This window comes from Ursus americanus, chromosome 34, assembly GCF_024610735.1.
Source record: "Ursus americanus isolate L20-20 chromosome 34, mUrsAme1.1.p, whole genome shotgun sequence".
NCBI classification, from domain to species: domain Eukaryota; kingdom Metazoa; phylum Chordata; class Mammalia; order Carnivora; family Ursidae; genus Ursus; species Ursus americanus.
The window spans coordinates 11,794,369-11,809,221 of record NC_142160.1 but is presented as its reverse complement, the minus strand read 5'-3'; the positions used below and the strand labels follow the sequence as shown (position 1 = coordinate 11,809,221).

At 42.0% G+C, this 14,853-nt stretch overlaps 1 protein-coding gene across 2 annotated transcripts in view; it reads right to left on the bottom strand.

Annotated features, from left to right (window-relative positions):
- Positions 1 to 5,009, bottom strand: part of SMC5 (structural maintenance of chromosomes 5) — a 90,125-nt gene extending 85,116 nt beyond the window's left edge. The window contains exons 1-2 of one of the 2 annotated variants that reach the window (XM_045772533.2): positions 4,719 to 5,009; positions 3 to 144 (exon numbers count right to left, since the gene is read on the bottom strand). In XM_045772533.2, the coding sequence (XP_045628489.1) occupies positions 3 to 144; positions 4,719 to 4,915 (339 nt within the window). In that variant the 5' untranslated portion in view covers positions 4,916 to 5,009. The remainder of the gene's footprint in view (positions 1 to 2; positions 145 to 4,718) is intronic. The other variant, XM_045772534.2, reaches the window with a different exon arrangement.
- Between the last annotated feature and the right edge of the window lie 9,844 nt (positions 5,010 to 14,853).

The following is a 14,853-nucleotide window of genomic DNA, read 5'->3' as shown; positions in this document are numbered from 1 at the left end:
ACCTTATCCGCCCGTCCCATAAAAGCAGGTTTGCCTGCTAATCCAAGACAAATGGCACACACGATGCTAGACTTTCCTGTTCCATTAGCTCCAATAATCATATTCAGATGAGGTCCAGGAGATACTTCACAGATATCATACGTTCTGAATTATAAAGAGGTGAAATTACTAAGACATAAGAATATTTTCTTTACAAAAACATTTATTCTTGCTTACATTATCTACAGGTTTCCGTGAGTTCCTTTAAAAGCCAGACCTTACATTTTAATTTATTTATACATTGTTAATAAACTAGAGAGAAAATAAAAACTTAATGGAAGAAATGAGAAAATAATGCATATCTGAAATAAGAATATGAGTGGGAAAATAAGATTTCATCAGCCCTTTTCAAATAAAGTGTTGAATAAAGCAAATTTGATATGATTTATCCTTTTAATAATTAAAATACATGAGGGGGCGCCTGGGTGGCTCAGTCCTTAAAGCGTCTGCCTTGGCTCAGGGCATGATCCCGGCGTTCTGGGATCGAGCCCCACATCAGGCTCCTCTGCTGTGAGCCTGCTTCTTCCTCTCCCACTCCCCCTGCTTGTGTTCCCTCTCTCGCTGGCTGTCTCTATCTCTGTCAAATGAATAAATAAAATCTTTAAAAAAAAAAAATACATGAGAAAATTTATCAAAGCCACTGTACATATAATTTTTAAAATTTTATGTAAGACAAGCCATGGTTCATCTGAAATCTGTGAATTTTACATTTATATTTCTCTTGAATTAAAATGCTTAAAAGCAACTTCTCACATATTACTAATTGAAACAATCCAAATTTCCATTCTAAAACTGAAGATATCTATCAATTCAATGGTTTCATTATTTTTTTTAAAAATCCATTTCTTTTAATTTGTTGCCAGAGATTCCCCAAAAGATCCATTGTTGGTCCGTGTTCAAATAAATGTTATTCCTATGGGAAGAAACAAGAATGCATCATCACCAAGCACTTTCATAACATTCCCTCAGCCCAGAAAGCTGCCTGCTGCCCAGCAGTTTTCATTAACTATCTGCGACAGTAGCACCTAATCCTTATTAGTCACCAAGGACAACTGCGGCAAAATGTGAAACAAAGGGACTCAGATAATCTTCTACTCTGACTCTGAATACCCCAAATTAGGACCCATAAGTAATATCCTGTTCCCACATGGTTTGAGTTAGCTGCCAACTACTTGCCCAAGAATAAAAACTTACCCTGCTACTAACCTGCTAGGTATGTAAATAAGTCAACCAAGCACACTTGCACTTCAGTACTCAAACAAAAATCATCTGAAATGCCACGTGGTAACAAAAGTAAATACAGGAAGTAAACAAGTATTTTCTGACAGGTTTCAACCCTACATCTCCACACAGCATCTACCTACTTTATCTTTTCAAATGCTTTGCTCTGTTCCACGCTGGATCATAAAGAAACCCTTCATATGATGGTTAAAATGAAACTAATTTGGGAACTTCAGGCATCTGGAAAATGACCAGCCTTAGAACTCAATTCCAAAACACGAAGCCCCATTCTTTCAACTTTTCAATTTCCTGCTGTAAAATCTCTGTGCCACTCTTTTACTAAAACAGTGATGTAACTGATGTTTAAGATAAAAAAACAAGAGGAAAAAGAAGAAGTCCTGGCCTATAACATACACATAGATATTATCAACCGAAAGTTGTCAAAAACAAAACAAAAACCTACACAAACAAAACAACAAAACAAAGCCTCCCCATCAAAAAAAAAAAAAAATTAGTTGGTCTGACTCTATATTTATTGGTAATTCCCTTTCTTCGATTTTCCTTTTCTCTGAGCTCCTCCTGAAAAGAGCTGTTGTCAAATGCCCGCCCTGTTCTCCACCTATGTACTTTGCCTGGTATTTCCTATATTCTCCATGACTTCTGGTAGGATCTACATGCTGAAAGTCAGCCCCTGTGACCTACAGATGCAGCTACCACTTCCAGAACTCTGTTTGGATGTTGTGTAACAGTCGCCTCCAACTTCCCACATTCAAAACTAAACCCGCTAGCTTTCTAATCCAAAACTACTCTTGTGGTCTCTTAGTGAATGGTATTATCATTCGTCCCACTGCCCAAATCAGAAACCTAGGCATTAGTTCTGCATCATCTTTGATTCTACCATCTTCTTCCCCTCTGGCTCCCATCATCCAATCAGTTACCACGTCATGTTGGCAGACATGCAATTCTCAGATCACTCGTTAAGAAAAATAAGAAAATATAGGACTCTTTGGAATTTACCTCTTGCATCATCTTTTTCTACTTTCTACCTCCTTCCACTGTTCTCTAATCAGACCTCCAAATTCTACCTATCGTGAACTTCTTTCAGTTTCTCGACTATCTTTATGTTATTCTGCAAGACTTTGCACATGCTATCCCATCAGCCTAAAAATCTCCCTCCATTCCCGATCCTACTGGACTTGGTTCACTCCTGGGAATTCTTCCAATAACTACTCTTTCAGGCCACTTTGGTTCTCTAAGCACATCCCTCCTCCCTTGTTCTTAAAACTCAGCGTCCTCTCATCATGAAAATAAACAGGGTAGTTCCACACTTTGCAGCCACCTCTTCCTTCTCCTAGTCACATACAAGCTTTATTTCCTCACATTCATTCATTCTTCTAGGACTTGCAAAATGTTGTGCTTACCCTGCTTTAAAGGGTAAAAGAATTCCTAATTGCAGAATGCAGTGGTCTCTTTGCAGTCCTGTTATCCAACTCCAGTGTAGCAGATAGTATTTTTGAAACACTTTTCCCCCCAGGCTTCTTAGAGACTACTCTCCCACGGTTCTCCTCTTACCTCCCTGAACAGTTCCTTCTCTGTCCCAGCTCCTCTTCTGCTCACCCTTACATGTTGGCATTCCTCCAGGACTCCATAGTTGGCCTTCTATTCCTATTTATATTTCCTTTTGGACAAGCTCAACCATTTCTGCAACTTCAAGAATCACCTATATGCATGACTTCCAAGTCTCTCACCTGTTTACATTTTCTGCACCCTTAAAACGACTGCTTAGGGAAGATCTTTTTTAGACATGCCACAGGAAACTTCAAATTGTGGGATCCAAAAAGCATTTATTATTACTCTCCCCAAACTGCTCCCTCTTCTGAAAAGGATCACATCTGACCAAGAGCCAAAAAAGAACTTGAGAAAAATACTGCATAACTCTTACGCTCAGGCCTCTTAATCTGTAGCCAGATCCTGTCAAATCTCTTCTGTCCACTACTTCCCACTGTTCCTCCTAGGTTCAAACTCTCATCATCTCTCATTGTTGTAAAAGTCTTCTTGCCTCCAATCCTGTAGCCCTTTCTAAATCATCCCTCACACAACTTCCAGTGTGAAATGGAAATCACATGTCATTCCCTGCTTAAAATGCATCCTGGTCGCTGAGAGGATGAAGTTGGAATTCCTCAGCATAGAAAACACAGATCCTCAATAGCTGCCTACCCCTCCAGTATCATCTCTGTCCAAGTCACTCACATCCTACGCTCTACTCATACTCAAATACTAGACACTTCCTAAATACAACAAACTGTTTCAGGCAGTTCCTCCTGGCTACAGTGCTCTTCCCTTCTTTTAAGACTTTAGTAAACCTCTTGTACAAAGCCCTTTCTCACAGTTATGGATGAAATTAACCACTTCATCCTTTGTGCCCCCAAGGCATCCTGATACATACATACATACACGTGTGTGTGTATAAGATTATGGTAGGTAACTCATTTGATTTTATTTATCTTTCCTGATGGATTCAAATAGCAATTCAGCTACTTATTAGCAGTATAAACATGGGTACATTAACCTTTGTGAGCTCATCAATGGAGATGAAGAGCTGTTTTAAGGAAAGAATGAGAGTATTGTGTAAATAAAGCATCTACTTCTATACCTGGCACATGATAGATAACCTGGGCCGGGGGCCGGGGCGGGGGATACCGGGTGGAGGGGGGCGGGGAGGACAACGTAGGTATTCTTACCACAATTCTGTTATCCTAAGCGACCATATGCAAGCTTAAAAAAAAAAAAAAGAGACCCTGACCAAAAAAAAAAAAAAAAACAACCTGTAAACTGGTAGAGATAAACAGTATTTGTGTTAAAACATATTTACTAAAATCTAAAACGATTATTATGATTATTAGTCATCTGTAGAGACAGAAAAGGAAGCAGGGGGAAAAGCTGGATTTGGAGGTGTCAAGGGTCTGCTGGGAAGCCCAACAATTGAGAGGAAGGCTTAATTTTCTTGTACCTTTCCACCTCCATCCGGGACAACCTTCACCATTTTGTCCACCTAGCAACTGCTTACTCTTAACGAATCTACCACAGCATCTTTGCTACTCTAACTGTTGCTTCCTCTGAGTTCCCAGCGCCTGCACTTTTGTGAATTAGAGATCAGGTCCTCCCTCTGGAGGCCGCGACTCCCAGGCGGCAGAGATCCATTCCCTACCACGTCCACTGGCCGCCGGATGACGCCTTCAGAAAACGTTGGCTGAATGAATAAAAAACCCGCAGCACCCCAGACGCACACCTAACCACCCCAACACCGACGTCAATCCTCAGGGTAACCCCGGCTCGAAATCACTGCCAGACCCCAGCCGGGCGCACATCCACCTCCCCCCTCACCTACCAGCGCAGCCTGCGCCCCCCGCCCGCGGGCCGCTCGCCTCCCCGCCGCGGCGCGGCCTCCGGCCACTCACAAGAAGTTCTCCATCACGATGCGGACGATAGAGCCTTCCACGAAAGGCCTGGACGACTGCAGCGGCAGTGGCGGCGGCGCCGCCGGCGGGGCCGAGCTCTTTCTCTTGCTCGGGACCTCCGACGAGGGATCTCTCGGGAGAGCTCTCTTGGAGGCCAGAGTGCTCGGGGTCGACGTCTTCCTACTCGGAGTCGCCATCCCGGTTTCCCCTCCGCCCCGCAGGCGCTTCCGTTCCTACCGACCTGCAGCCTCGGCGCCCCTGCGCCCGGCTCCCGCGCGAACTGCCCGGCGCGCGACACCGCCCGCGAGCCCGCCCCGCGCCTGCGCAGTCCCGGCCCGGCGGCGTCAGCGGGCCGCCCCGCCCCTCAGCCCCGCGCCTAGGCGGCTGCGGGCGACGAGGACGCAGGCGGGGGCGACGGCCTCTCGGTAGGCGGCTACCCGACCTTCCTCTCTGAGCATTTGTGCATTTTTCAGAGTTGGGTTTTTTTAACTCAGAAAACGATGTCAATTGCATTTAGTACTTTGAAAGCCCTTTCAGCGCTCCGAGGAAGCCGACCCGCGGGGGGGCGGGGGGGAGGCGTTCGCTGTGGCACTTGGAGCCGCAGGCGGGCGACGTGCCTTCTCCGGACACCGCCGCAGCAGACCCAGACTCGCCTGTCTTTGGCTCTTCCTCTTCCTAATTTGCTCCCTGTTTGCCTTCAAGCAGGTCCCGGTGTCCAAAAAAGAAAGCTCTTGTAATGGCCCGATGCCCGCGTCTCCCGTAAGAAGCGTCGTGCTAAGTCCTGACTCTGCGCTCCCACTTGTGAACAGACGATACCACACAGACTCTCCACAGAAAGAAACTCTCCACCCCCCCTCGCGCCTTCCTTCCCTTTTAAGACTTCCTGCCCCGAGGTTTCTAGAAAAACACGAGCTAGAATCCACGGGCTTCAGTGAGTGCGTGCTTCCACTTAAACCTGGTCACATGCATCTGATTAACCTCATTGAGTCCAAGGAGCACCGAGGCTTACGGAGCTCCTCCTTCACTCAGCTAATAATTAACGTCTAACCTGCAAAAGGCTGGGGCTGCGGCACAGAGGGACCCAGTTAAGGATGCATGCCTGAGCCCTTACTTTCTGGTGTGGGAGATAGAAAAAGAACCAGTGAAGCAACAAAGGATCAGGATAATTCCCGGCTGTGCTAGGTGCTATGAAAAAAATAAACAGAACGAATGTGATGGGGGAGGCACAGAAGGCCCATCGGAAGAGGAGATGTTTGAGCTAAACCCTAAATGAGAAGGAACCATGTGCGTCCGTGAGAAAAGAGCATTCGAGGCAAGAATAAAAGCTCTGGAGTGGAAACTAGTGGGATGTCTGAGGAACAAAGGGAAGGCTGCTGTGGCTGCAGTGGAGTGATCACCATTGCACAGCAGAGCCTTGCCCATCATGGCAGAGCTGTTTATTTTTAAGCGCTGGGAAGCCATGGGATGGTTTTAAGCAGGAGAGAGACATGATCTGATTAAAGTTTTTAAATAATCACTCTGTTTGCTGTTTGGAGAAGGTCAGGCATGGAAGTGGGGGAGCCGTTTAGAAAACGGGTGCCGTAGAACCCGGATTCCTGACTCCTGGACCAATGCTCCTTTCCCAGGTGCCCGCCTCTTCCTCTCACACGAGTGGAATCAGTGCTCTCTAAAGGTTATTATCAAAGAAAATAGAATGAGAAAAAAAGCATATGAACTCGCCATGGTTACTAGAAATCAATAATAATAAAATGCAAATTACAGAAGAACAATTTTAGAACTGTTCAAATAGTCAGTGCTTAGGAGGGTGCTATACTGTCATTCCCTACAATGCTGCAACAAATATTTTGAAAAGTAATTTGTTACCACGCTTCAAGAACCTTAGAAGAGTCAAAGTCTTTGAAGAAATGATTACATTTGGGGGACTCTATCCTAATGGAAAAATAACATAGGCAGAGTAATGGTAGTTGAGGGCAGGAACCCATTTTTGTACCATTATTAGTTCTTTGGTGAATTAATCAAATTGTGCTTATAAACTTGAAAGTTGAGAATGAGTCCCTGAACTTGTGATGACCCCCACAAATGCACACAAGCTAAGAGTTCTTTTCTAAACAGCCAGCCAGTCATACTCCACCACCACTTTTTATTTTATTTTGGGTTTTTTTATTATATTCAGCCAACATATAATACATCATTAGTTTTCGACATAGTGTTCGACGATTCATTAGTTGCATATAACACCCAGTGCTCATCACCGCATGCGCCCTCTTAATACCCTTCACCTGGTTACCCCAACCCCTCACTTCCTCCCTTCTCTAAACCTCGGTTTGGTTCCTGGAGTCCAGAGTCTTTCATGGTTTTTCTCCCTCTCTGATTTCTTCCCATTCAGTTTTCCCTTCCTTCCCATGGTCCTCCACACTATTCCTTACATTCCATATATGAGTGAAACCATATGATAATTGTCTTTCTCTGCTTGACTTATTTCACTTAGCATAATCCCCTCCAGTTCCATCCATGTTGATGCAAATGGTGGGTATTCATCCTTTCTGATGGCTGAGTAATATTCCATTGTATATATGAACCACATCTTTATCCATTCATTTGTTGTTTTTTTTTAAGATTTTATTTATTTATTTGACAGAGATAGAGACAGTCAGCGAGAGAGGGAACACAAGCAGAGGGAGTGGGAGAGGAAGAAGCAGGCTCCTAGCAGAGGAGCCTGATGTGGGGCTCGATCCCATAACGCTGGGATCACGCCCTGAGCCGAAGGCAGACGCTTAACTGCTGTGCCACCCAGGCGCCCCTATCCATCCATTTGTTGAAGGGCATCTCGGCTCCTACCATACTTTGGCTATTGTGGACATTGCTGCTATGAACATTGGGGCGTGTGCCCCTTCTTTTCACTACATCTGTATCTTTGGGGTAAATACCTAGTAGTGCAGTTGCTGGGTCGTAGGGTAGCTCTATTTTCAACTTTCTGAGGAACCTCCATACTGTCTTCCAGAGTGGCTGCACTAGCTTGCATTCCCACCAACAGTGTAAGAGGGTTCCCCTTGCTCCACATCCTTGCCAACATCTGTTGTTTCCTGTCTTTTTAATTTTTGTCATTCTAACTGGTGCCACCACCTTTTAAAAAGGAAAATACTATTGCTTTTGTTTCTAATTACAAAACCAATACATGTTAAGTATAGAAACTTTGGGAACACACAGGAAAAACATACACAAAGGGAAAAGTTACTCTTAATTTCTATACCGAGACTAATCACTGTTAGGGTTTGGGTGTATGTTTTATCTTTTTTCCTTGTGTATGTATGACACGCTCTTTTGTTGCCCACCCCCCAAAAAAACCAGGATGATGCTGCACAAATAATTTTAGTGTGTGTGTGTGTGTGTGTGTGTGTGTGTGTGTGTGTGTGTATGTATATATATAATTATTTAACCCCTTTTCTCACATAATATGAATGTATTTCCATGCCATTAAATATTTTTCTGCGACATAGTTTTAAGTAACCATATAGTATTCCATCAAGCAGATATAGTGTAATTGATTTAACTATTTCCTTTTTGTTGGACTCCTTGTGACTGGACGTTAGCATGAGCCACGGGTGTTCTGGCTGACTGCACTACCCAGAGCGTATACCAGTGCGTCCTATCATTCTTTAATAGTTTCATGCACCCAGAAAAGTATACACCTGTATCTTGCCACACCTGGTTTCTTTAATTCCACTAGGGAAAACTGTCTCGAAAGGGGTGGGGGTAGAGAGGCAGAGGGAGGTGGTCTCTGGAAATAGAATATCAATTAATGGGAACTTGATGCTAATGAATGAATGAGCCAACAATAGCTAAATCTACACTTCCAGGGTTTGAAGTCCACTCATCAGCTGAGGTCATCATGCCATTTTTGCTAGCTAATCGGTGTTGCCAAGCAACTGTATTTAACCTTCTACTCACCAAGGAGTAAGTCACCAGGGGCTATTTTGAGTGATGGCCTTTCAAAGCTCCAGAAACCTTAAAACTGCTACAAACAAAAAAACTGGCAGAAAGGGGCAGGATCAAGGATTGTAAATATATTTCACCTCCCCCTTGGAGTGCTATCTACTGTGTTGTTGTTCTTGGCTTTACTCCACTAGCCCTTGATAATGGTGCTAGAATAGCAAGAAGGTGGGACGAGATACACAGACGGGGACCCTGCGGAGGCCATGGATGACTAAGGTGGTTCACTCTTCCAGTTCTGATAAGAACCCTTACAGGAAAACAGGGATGATCTCCTCTGGTTTGTACACCAAGAGGAAATAGTACTTTTCCTTTTGAAAATTCCATTAAGTGGAAGAGTGAGCCCTTGTGGCTTGGAGAAGAGGGAAAATTCAGAAGCTGAAACTGAAGCCTTGGCACCCAGAAAAAAACCCTTTTCCCCGGTGCCCCTCACCCACACTTTCTAATTAACCTTGTTAAAGAACAGCTGGGAGGGGGGCACCTGGGTGGCTCTTGGGTTCAGCTGAGGTATTGATCTCAGGGTTGTGAGATCAAGCCCCGTGTCTGGCTTTGCTCTCAGCAGGATCCTGCTTAAGATTCTCTCCCTTTCCCTCGCCCCTTTCCCCCCACTCGCACGCATGTGCTCTCTCTTTAAAATAAATAAATAAAATCTTAAAAAAAAAAAAAAAAAGAACAGTTGGGGAAGATGTAGGGAGGGGTGAGGGGTTCTGAGGAGAATGAACAGCCTTCCCGCAGGGGAACTAACACCCGTTGAGCAAGCTTCTGCTAGAAATAAGGATACCTTATCTCTAAAGTTTTTACTTTAAAAAAAATTTGTTTCTAACATCATTTTTATTTAAAAAAAAAAGATTTTATTTATTCATTTGAGAGAGAGAGTGTGAGAGAGCATGAGCAGGGGGAGAGGCAGAGGGAAAGGGAGAAGCAGACTCCCCGCTGCTTATCTCTAAAGTTTTTACTTTAAAAAAAATTTGTTTCTAACATCAGTTTTATTTAAAAAAAAAAGATTTTATTTATTCATTTGAGAGAGAGAGTGTGAGAGAGCATGAGCAGGGGGAGAGGCAGAGGGAAAGGGAGAAGCAGACTCCCCGCTGAGCAGGGAGCCTGACTCAGGACTCAATCCCAGGACACTGGGATCGTGACCTGAGCCAAAGGCAGACACTTAACCAGCTGAGCCACCCAGGAACTCCCCCCCCCCAAAAAAAAGCTTTAAATAATCAAAATATTTGCTTCCTCTTACCGTGATGACAGTAGTCTTGGAATTGGTTATAGTAATAGCTATAGGATTAGTAATAATAGCTGATACTAACAGCATGTATCATATACCAGCTACTGTTCTAAGTACTTTTTCATAAGTCATTTTTATTTTCTGGATCCATGTCTTAACGGATTTGCATCTTTCTCAAATTTCCATCTCTTGGTTACAAAAACCAACTGAAAGATTGAAAAAAATTATTAGGAATTAAAATCAGGTTTCAAATGTTCTTTGTAATGTGTCATGATAGAAAGTCTATAGCTAAATGTTTTGGGGATATGTTTTGGGGATATGAAATGGGAAAACAGTTATTAAATTGCTCCAGAAGGAATTCACCTTCAATGTCAGAAAGATCAGGAACAAGGTGCCACAGCGCTATGAGCAATCCTCTCTGCAAATCCTTGCAAAGTGAACCAATAGTCCTCCTTGCCCAGGCTAGGTCGGAGGTGTCCCTGGGGGAGAGCGAGTGTTTCCTCTCACACTGTGATTCTTCCCAAGAGAAAGAAAGTTGGTAATTGTCAGAGCCATGCTAAATCTGTTGAAATCAGCTACATAAAGTAGAAAATAAACTCTCCCAAGAACTCGTTGGTTTTCAGTTCTCACTTCCACTGTTTCGATTGGTAGCTGTAACATTCTTTTTATAATTGAAATTGCATTTTTTTTATTATTTTACAAATTTTGAAAACCCCAAAAAACACAAAACAGAAACCAAAAACCATGCATGCATATTACTACAATCAAGAATTAAAAAGAGCACCTGGGTGGCTCAGTCAGTTAAGCTTCCGACTCATGATTTCAGCTCTAGGTCGTGATCTCATGGGTCAAGGAATTGAGCCCCGAGTCCGGCTCCATGCTTATTGGGGAGTCTGCTTGAGATTGTCTCCCTCTGCCCCAACCCCACTCATGCTTGCTCTCTTTCTCTCTAAAATGAAGGAATAAATCTTTAAAAAAGAATTAACACTGTTGTGGAGGGTCCTCAAATTTAAAAAAAGAATTACCCTACGATCCAGCAATTGCACTACTAAGTATTTACCCAAAGGATACAAAAATACTGATTCAATGGGGTATATGCACCCTGATGTTTATAGCAGCATTATCAACAATAACCAAACTATGGAAAGAGCCCAAATGTCCATTGACTGATGAATGGAATGAATGGGTAAAGAAGATGTGTTTTACACACACACACACACACACACACACACACACACACACACACACACACTATGGAATATTACTCAGCCATAAAAAAGAATGAACTCTTGCCATTTGCAATGACATGGATGGAGCTAGAAAGCATTATACTAAGTGAAATAAGTCAGTCAGAGAAAGGCAAGTACCATATGATTTTACTCATATGTGGAATTGAGGAAACAAAATAATTGAACATATGCGGGGGGGAGAGAAAAGAGTGAAACAAGCCATGAGAGACTTTTAAAGATAGAGAACAAACTGAGGGTTGATGGAGGGAGGTGGCTGGGGGATGGGCTAGACAGGGGATGGGCATTAAGGAGGGCACTTGTGATGAGCCATGGGTGTTGTGTGTAGTGATGAATCATTTGACTTCTACTCCTGAAACCAATATTGCACTGAATGTTAACTAACTAGAATTTAAATAAAAATTTGAAAAGAAAAACAGAACAAGCAATATCATAAAACAATAACTAAAATGGCCACAGATATTTGAAAAAATATTCACACAAAGCACACAAAAAAAGCAAATGTAAAGTTAGCCTTTCAAATTTAGTCAAAAATTGGAAATGATAATCTTTCATCCAATGTTGGTGAAAGATTAACAAAATTGTCATTCTGGCACCAAAAGGAAAATTGCTGATGTTAGAAGAAACCAGTTCGGCCCGTTTTGGGGTATAATCTAGCAATACAAACACGCCTCTTGAGTCAGTATTTTCCTTTTATGAATTTACCCTAAGTAAATATTCAGAGATGTGAAGACGAGATGTTCATCAGAGCGTGTTTAATTTTAACAAAATATTGGAATTAACTTAAATATCCCAAAGGCATTGATTAAAGGTATTTTCAAAACATTAAAAAAAAGGAATTAACACTTAAGAATTTGGCATAATTTTATTGTCTTTCTTTCCATTATCTACTTCTTAAAAAATTACACATGAAACACATGCATACATTCTCCTCTTAAAAATTACAACAACACAACGAATTAGTGTGCATTTGACATTTTTTCCTCAATCTTGCTGTTGTGCACCTTATTCTCCAGAGCTAACTACCCTACACACTTGTTCGGTGTGTAATATAATGCCCTTTAAGGCTATTTTTATATTTATATGCATTTTATCTACAGAAAATGTGTAGTAATATTTTGAGTGTGAATGCATTACATAAATGTGTTATGTAAACACATAATACATCACCTGCATACATATAAATGTATTAACATTAAAATATACAGTAAGAATAGTTATGCAATTTTGTTTTTCATGCAAAAATGTATTTTCGAGATATATCCATGTTGACACATATAAAACTGGTTCCTTTTTAATTGCTGTAGGGTTTTTGTATGACTACACCTCGCTTTATCCATTACGCTACAGATCTGACATACAGATTGCTTCCAATTTTTCATTTTTACAAACATTGCTTCAGGGAATATCCTCAAACATTTCTTTATGTAGAAGTGCTAGCATTTCTCTAGGATAGATACCAAGAATTAAAATCGCTAGACTATATACAACACTAATTACTCTCCTTCAGTTTCTTGACATTGTTACATGTGGCCAATTTCTTAATAACTGATTGTTTGAGAATTATGTCAAAACAAAATTTCTGTCTTTTGTCTGTCTCTCTCTAGTATTAAGTGTGACTCAATAGCATTTGCTGTCTCTCTCTCTCTGTCTTAGACACACAGCCCTGTCCTCTACACAGCGGTCTCTCTTTAGAACAGACCCAGGTTCTGTGGGGGCCCTGAAGCTTACCTAAGTTTTGAAGCCCCTCTGAGAAAACACAAGATTACAAATTAGGATAGTGATTATTTATTCCAGAATGAGAAGAAATCCCAACCTCAGCACTATTGACATTTTGGGTAAGATAAAATTCTTTTGGGGGGAAGAGGAGGCAGTTATCTTGTGTATTGTAGGATAGTCAATGGCATCCTTGACCTCTACCCACTAAGAGCCAGTAGCGCTTCCCCAGATTCGACAGCAAAAAATGTCTCCAGACATGGGTAAATGTCCCCTAAGGGGTAAAATCCCGCCCCGTCCTCCGCCCACCCCAGGTTGAGAAGCTCCGCTCAAATCCTACCCACACTTGGCGAGTACAGAAAAAGAAGGAAGCCTTTCCAGCTCCTCTTATGAGTCTAACCATGTCTAACTTCTTGGAAAATTAATGGCAATGAAAATTTCCTATCTATCTTACTCATGGACATATACGCAAATACATAGCCATGTTAATAAAAGCAAATATATCATGACCTAATTGGGTTTGTTATAAGAATTCAAGGTTGATTAAATACTAGCAAATCAAAGAAACTACTATGATTCTTCATATTAAGAGATTGTAGGAGAAAGATCAAAGTAGAAAAAGAAAAGCATTCAATTGTTTTCAACACGCATCCATGGTCAAAATTTCTAGGAAAATATGAGCAGAAGAAAATTCCCTTTAACCAGGAAAAGGCAACTCCAGAAGCTTTTAGCAAACTCATGTTCAATGATGGAATGTTTAGAAATAGTCTCTTAAGTTCTGGTAAAGTCAAGGACAATTCTATTACTATTTCTATTGAGCGTTATGTTGGAGACCTTCGCCTGCTAAATCAGTTAGGAAAATTGAGCAGATAGAGGAGTTAAAAAAAGAAAACCAAAACTGGCCTCATTAAGAAACCTGACCCAAGGGGTGCCTGGGTGGCTCAGTCGGTTAAGCATCTGCCTTCGGCTCAGGTCATGATCCCAGGATCCTGGAATCGAGTCCCGTGTCGGGCTCCCTGCTCAGTGGAGAGCCTGCGTCTCCCTCTCCCTCTGCTTGTGCTCTCTCTGTGTCAAATAAATAAATACAATTAAAGAAAAAAAAAAGAAAGAAAGAAAAGAAATCTGACCCGACAGCAAAAGAAAATTGCCGTAGGCAGCATAATGGCTCCCCAAAGATGCCCACGTCGTCGGTAATCCCCGGGACTTGTGAATCTTTTACCTTACCCGGCAAGAGGGAATTTGTAGATGTGATTAAGATAAGGATGTTGAGATGGGGTGACAATCCTGGATCATCCACGTGGACCCATATAGAGAGAGGCAGGGTCAGAGGGGACATGACAATGAAAGCAGATGTTAGAGGGAGAACACAGCTGGAAGCCGGCCGTGAGCCAAGGAATGCGGGAAGCCTTTAAAAGCGGGAGAAGGCAAGAAATGGATTTTCTGCTAGAGCTTCCAGAAGGAACACAGCCCTGCCGAAACCTTAATTTTAGCTCCATGAGACTCATTTTCAGGACTCTGACTTCCAGAACTATGAGATAATGAATGTGTTGTTTTGTGCCACAAAGAGCGTGGTAATTTGCTGCAGGAGTGGTAGGAAATGAATGTAAATATAGAGTGTGTTCTGACAAATAATAGAGAGCTTAGCAAGTTGGCTGGATACAATTCCAGAGAAATCAAACGCTTAAAGGGAATAGACAAAAGTTTGCTTTTTTAGAAGAAGCCATATGGGAGTATCCTTAAAAACACGGGGTAGGAAAGAGTTTCTTAAGACAAAAAAATAGATACAAATCATAAAGGAAATAAAAAGATTGTGCATTCGTACATATTAAAAACTAAGGCCTTTCATGAATCACATTCACAACATGAGCAGGGAGGAGAGAAGCCACATGGTAAAAAAAAAAAAAAGATATTCACACATTTAAAATAAACAGAAGCTTAGTATCTGAAATATTAAGAG